The 6,664-nt window shown below is 25.1% G+C and overlaps 1 protein-coding gene across 1 annotated transcript in view; it reads right to left on the bottom strand.

Moving 5' to 3' along the window:
• Window positions 1–1,771: 1,771 nt before the first annotated feature.
• Window positions 1,772–6,664, bottom strand: part of LOC108688675 (ATP-binding cassette sub-family D member 1) — an 11,851-nt gene continuing 6,958 nt past the window's right edge. The window contains exons 4-9 of the mRNA XM_018195010.1: window positions 6,544–6,638; window positions 6,204–6,387; window positions 5,617–5,714; window positions 5,025–5,251; window positions 4,064–4,517; window positions 1,772–1,825 (exon numbers count right to left, since the gene is read on the bottom strand). Of these exons, the coding sequence (XP_018050499.1) occupies window positions 1,778–1,825; window positions 4,064–4,517; window positions 5,025–5,251; window positions 5,617–5,714; window positions 6,204–6,387; window positions 6,544–6,638 (1,106 nt within the window). The 3' untranslated portion in view covers window positions 1,772–1,777. The remainder of the gene's footprint in view (window positions 1,826–4,063; window positions 4,518–5,024; window positions 5,252–5,616; window positions 5,715–6,203; window positions 6,388–6,543; window positions 6,639–6,664) is intronic.

The raw sequence follows: 6,664 nt of genomic DNA, 5'->3' as shown, positions 1-6,664 counted from the left end.
TATATAATTTATTATATATTATTTGTATAATTATTGTTATAAATATTTAATTGAATGGTGTATAAAAAAATTCGAGCTTATAAAAATTATATATTTTGAAAATTATATGATTGTTTGCAAGAGAACTTTGTATTTAGTAAATATTTTTTAAATTATTTTTTATTGATTGATTTTTTCTGTTCTGTTTTAATTTGGATTTTATATTCTTTTTGTTATAGAATCATCGTAGCAACGTTGCAGATGTAACTCCGCTGTTGCGCATCGAGTTGGTGAGTAATGAATTAATATTTTTATTGAAATAACAGATGTGTGGTAATTTCATTAATATACTATATGTATATATGCATCATTTAATAAAAATATACGGATAAATACACGTATAACATTCCATACATCCGTTGCCTAAAAATGAATAAGTTCTAACAGATTAGGATAAACTTAATCTTGGATATCTCTTTATTATGTAATTTATTGTGTATGCACTATTAAATTTATGTTACACCCAGTTTGAATTATTTTTAATCCGGAATAATATCTTATCAATGCTCACACGTAAAGTGTTAATATGGAATCAGTCAGCTAGGCATAGTAATGTAACAGCGATATCATTACACTTCCTAACACAATGATCATCGAAACGTTTTTAAGTTGTTAATGCATCGAACATCGAATTTCATCGTGAATATATTTATATATAGAGTGTCTCGAAAGTTTTTGCCAATCGCTTTTATATAGATAGAGCGGACTAAATTGAGTCGAAAAGTTCTCTACTATTTTGCAATTTTTGCAATAGTTAACAAGATTTATTATTATTAATTATTAAAAATCGCTAAATACTGGTCTTGAATAATTTTTTATTCAAAAAATATTATCAACTTTATAAAAAAGCTGCAAGAGACAAAAATCATTTATTTTCATTTCATAAAGTTCTGAGAATTTTTTCAGAAATTTTTCAGAATTTTTAATATCATATTTTCTCATGTTGATAAAAAAAAAATGCAGTATTAAAAAGTTGATAAAAAATTCTGAAAAAATTCTTAGAGCTCTATGAGAAGAAAATTAATGATTTTTCTCTTGCAGGTTTTTTGTAAAGTTGATAGTATTTGAAAAATTATTAATTATTGCGAAAATTGTAAAATGATAGATTTTTCGGCTCAGTTTAGTCCGCTCTATCTACACAAAAGCAATTGACAAAAACTTTCGGGGCACCCTATATTAATAATTATATATGGAACTTTTATCCTGAGTCTTATTTTATTGTAGACTTATAATATTTTATATTTTATATTAAGTTTCACATTAATTATTTAATCATTTAAAATGTGAAATGTATAATAAATAAAAAAATAAACTAATAAAATCAATTGTAATTCAATAAGAGTTTTTCAATTTTTTCTTTTACAATTTTTTATAATATATATTTTATAAAACATTTAAAAATGTGTATTGTTTGTGAGCCTTGATCATCTATATTATCCTTTTATAATAGGAAAAATACCTTTATACAATCCGCAATATTCTAAAAATATGTATACATTCATATATTTCCATACACCATAACAATTTATCTATTATTTTTCATTTCTGATAATATCCTGTAATATGATATGGATAATAGAATACGATCTATAAAAGAGATAGTCAAAAAATATTATGTGAAAACGATATAAAATAGATATATTTTGTATTTTTTTCGTATTCTATATTCATATCTTTTATATATTATACCTATATTTTTTATTTAATTTGTGATATAAAATTCTATAGACTATGCTTTTCAACTGATTCCCACATAGGTATTTTCGGGATGTATATCACGTAACTCCTGAAAAGAAAATAACAAGTGAAAAATGATAAAAATGATAAAAAAAATTAAAAATGATAAAAATATATAATTTCTGTATGTAAAAAATAATATATTTGTGTGTGTATGCGTATACACGTGTATGCGTATATGTGTAAATAATGACTACATATATGAAATTATATTATTAAATCAAAATAGAATGTATTCGTTTGCTTTTCTATCAAATTATATAAAATTATAGTCTATACTAAAAATACGATAAGCTATATGAGGAAACATTTGGAACTATCTGTATTAGATGTATGTATTAGAATTTACGAAAGACATTAGGCAATCCGAAAAAATTCAGAAAATTTTGAAACATTGCATGCAAGTAGAGTAGTTCATCCGTAACACAAAGCTATTTTTTGTTTGTGTGCTTCTTTTAAAGTTTTGTTTCTTTTAAAGAGTGAAACATTTCGAAAAAAATTGATCGTCTTTTTTCAAAGCAAATATCGTCAAAACTATAAGAGATTGAAAAAAAATTGTTCCGAATAAAATTTGAATGGTTTTAAGAATACTTTATAATTATAATAAAAAGTTTTTTTTTATCATTTATTTTATACCTCCACCTCTACTTTCTTAAAAATTTTTATTATAATTATAATATACTCTTCGAAACCATTCAAAACATTTTTTTAATCTTTTCAACAATTTCAATGATATTCGTTTCAAAAGAAAAAAAACAAGGAGTATCATCTTTTAAAACTGTAATTTCACAAAAAAATTTTGTGTTACAGATGAACTTATTCTATTTGTACACAATGTTTAAGAATTTTCTGAATTTCTGAGTTATCTAATGTCTCTTGTTAGCTTTTTGTACGATAGTTGCATACCTCAGGCACTACCTACAATTATATTGAGCAACTTTTGGATTCAAGAATTTAGCTGTCAAACTATATAGTAATGTTATTTAATTAACATTTTTTTATAAGAAATAAACTATTCTACTCGAAAGTATTATGTTCCTAATTGCAAAAATAGTGAGTAAAAAAAATCCTGAGCTTCATTTCTATTCATTTCACGGTAAAAAATGGAAATTTAGACAAAAAAAAATTTTGTTTGTGAATCATTTGTAGTAAGTAGTTATTTTTAGTATTGCATTAAAATTAATTTGATCAATAAAGATCAATATTCATTATTCAGTATTCTTATTCCATATTAATCAGTTTTAATTTTTCATATTTATAAGATCAAATCTCAATGTGTATTTTCTCATTTCAGCTGCGCAAAACTTACAAAAAGAATTTCTAATAAATTGATCTTCATTTCAGCTATACGAATACAAAAAAAGTTGTAATCTGTACTTAGGATTATTAATATTGTTATTTATCCTTAATTTAATGAAAAAAAAATATTATTTGGATTTTCATTTATATCTATACTACTATTTTAATTCGATAAAGTGGTTCATTTACATTAGTTTTTTAAAAGATAGAGCAATCTATTTAAAATCAATATTATCGAAAATACTTAGTTATACGGGGTAAACAGCCATCATGTATCAGGAGACACTACCGATGTCTCCTGATACATGATGGCTATTTACCCAGACAGAACAAAATCATGATAAGATCAAAATGATAAGATCACGATTAATGATTATGATACGATCAAGATTAAGTAAAAGTCATTTTAAAAATGATTTCTACTTATCTCATCTGCTTATATCATCTTATTATGATTTTATGTTCTGCCTAGATAAAGTTGGTTGCTGTCTTTAGAAATACTTTGAAACAAAACCTATTAGTTTTATTATTTGAAATTCATATTGAATAATAACTATTTTGAATAATAATATCTTTTAATAATTAATAATATTAGCGAATGTGAAATTATTTAAAAAGATCCAGAAAGTATATATTGAGGAAAGTATATATTGTCGTACAGATATAGTGCTTTTGTTGCCTCCTTGAGGTATGCAGCTAACATATACTATTTTTAATAAACAATTTTGCATCGTATAAATTAATTAAAAATTAAAGAAATAGCAATTATTTAATATTATATTTTATATTAGAATATATCACATTAGGAATTATATTATATCATAAAATTTTTTAATTGAATTTATAAATTGTGAATTCTTTAAAGATATTTAAAATTGAACAACTTGTGATATAATTGTGCTACGGATTTTTGTAAACATAAAATTAAAAAGTTCCGAGAAATATATTCTTAAAGAGTCATTCATGCAGAATAAAATATTTTACATACATGCAACATATGGTAGTGGCTAAGCTTTGCTTTCTCTCGTTCTACTTCTTCCTCATTGGCTTCCCGATTCGGTAATATCGATAACCCATCCATATTCAGTGGACCAAAAGTCCAACCGCCGTCTCCATCGAATTTCAACAATAATTTGTGATATTTTGCGAGTGATGCCACTCGGTGAGTGATGGTTAACAGAGTGATTCCTTTTTTCTTCGCGGTTTCATACATTATTCCTTCAGCTTCGAGACTGACAGCACTTGTGCATTCATCTAATAGAGCGTATTGTGGAGCGTGGTAAAATAGTCGAGTCATTGCAAGCCGTTGTTTTTCGCCACCCGATAGAGTAGAGTCCCAGTCGCCGAGAGCATCGAAACCTTCCGGTTCTCGTTCTACAATACTTCGCAGATCCACGTCATGCAGCAATTGTAACAACTCTTCATCCGAGCAATTCTCCGATCTGCAACATGAAGACAATGCATATCTTTTTTATTCATATTTTAATGAAGATTCAAATTGCTGTATATAAAATGTATAATTATATTTAAAATATACATAAGTATACATAAGTATAAGTATACATATGATATATATATATATATTTATATGTTATTATGAAAATTTAATTAATTATAATTTGCAGGGCTTGGTAAAATAACTGATACGACCTATTTAAAATAAAAAATAAAAAATAGATTCCAAAAACTTATTTAAAATATTAAATAAAAAATAGGTTTCAGAAGAAGTTATTTAAAATAATAAATATTAAATAACTATTTCATTTTTTAAATTTAAAATATATATTTTAAATAACTTTATTTTAAATATGATCGAGTCTTGATAATTTGATAATTATATAATTGAATATTATATATTTGAATTGTATTAGTTTGATTAAATGTAACAATATAATTTAAATCTGTTACAGTTTTTATTTTTATTTTTAATACAATTATATAATATGAACCTAGAATGCGCTGGATAGATAATTTGATCTCGAAGACAACCCACTGTCATGTACGGCTTTTGTGGGATATAAAATAAGGCAGGCCTAATGTGCTTAGAAAAACTTTTTTCAGTTGGTCTGATGAGGGTTCCATCATAAACAGGCCAAAGACCAGAAATGATACGAAAAAGAGAGCTTTTACCACAGCCATTAGGTCCAGTGATTAGTAAATGGTCGCCTGGTTTTATCTGTAAATTATAAATAATATATAGATATAATATATACGTATAATACATACGTATAACATATAAAGATGTATATTTATCATATTCTATTTGAATCTAATGAAAAGTAATAAAATAAAATAAATATAATGATATGATTAAAAATATGATAGAAATAAAATAATAAAGACAATATATAATTTTATGTAATTAAATGCAAACGTACATATGTATTTATATATAGAATAGTACTATAGTGTACTATAATGATATATAAAGTGAATGATAAAATTCCTGATTATAGTACACATATCTTTCGTGAGATTGAACATTGGAATAGCTATAATGGTTTTGTAACTATGTAAAGTTCGTGATAACGAACTACTTACGTGGACTGTTAAATTAGGTACAATTATTTCGCAATTAGGAGTGACTATCGGAACATTGATTAGGCTTATACTGCCATCCGTGCTTTCGCGAACAATTCCTGATGAACAATAAAGTTACGTATAATGATTTTATCAGAAAAGTCTAACATAAGGAGAAAATAACAGAAACATAAATGAAACTTCTAGGAAGCGAATTGAAACAACGGAACATAAAAGAAACGTAAACGTCTTTTTTATATTTTGTTGGTTCAATTCCTAAAAGTTTCGTTTACACTTCTGTTATTTTCTCCTTATGTTAGATTTACACGATTTTTATTTTCGCTAGATTAGAATTTTCGTTTCAAAATGATTTCAAGAATCACCTCTTAAGTGTTGTTACGGTTTTTGCCGGACGCCCTATATATTTCACAATATTAAAAATTATTTATTAATTTATCAATCAGTAACAATGTTAAAGTATCATTTTTTAAAATTAATAACTCCAAAATATATATTAAAAATAATAATAATAAAATCAGGTTTTATTTAAGCATTATTTAATTAATCAAATTTTATTGTGTTAACTAGATTGAAATCATTTAATTTACCTTTTATTATTGGGGTACCATTATTAAATTCGATTACTTTTTCCGCGAATTCAGTGTTACCATTCAGAAAAGACCTTGATGAACTAGTAACGATGTTCCTCCTATATTTGCAAAGAGCGGCATCCTTAAATACATCTAACATTTCGCTAACGCGCGCCGCATATCCCGCCAATGCGACTAATTCCTATTTTAACAAAAGTTATAAGTATTTTAAGCGTATCTTTGAAATTTTTAAATATGGTTTTCGTTTGGATTCATTTTTTAATCTCAAAATATATAATAGAGAATTTTTGATTTCAAAATATAATAGAATTAGAGAAATTAATAACAGTAAACGTACTTTATAAGACGACATAAGTCGTTCAACAGCATCTGCTCCAGAGCTCAAAAGATTTTTTGAAGTGGTTAAATATCTTGTTCGCTCACTTACACCATCTAATTAGACGCAAAAATAAAATATT

Source organism: Atta colombica, unplaced genomic scaffold (genome assembly GCF_001594045.1).
Source record: "Atta colombica isolate Treedump-2 unplaced genomic scaffold, Acol1.0 scaffold238, whole genome shotgun sequence".
Lineage (NCBI taxonomy): Eukaryota > Metazoa > Arthropoda > Insecta > Hymenoptera > Formicidae > Atta > Atta colombica.
The sequence above is the reverse complement of the archived record's forward strand: the minus strand, read 5'-3'. Positions and strand labels throughout refer to the sequence as shown.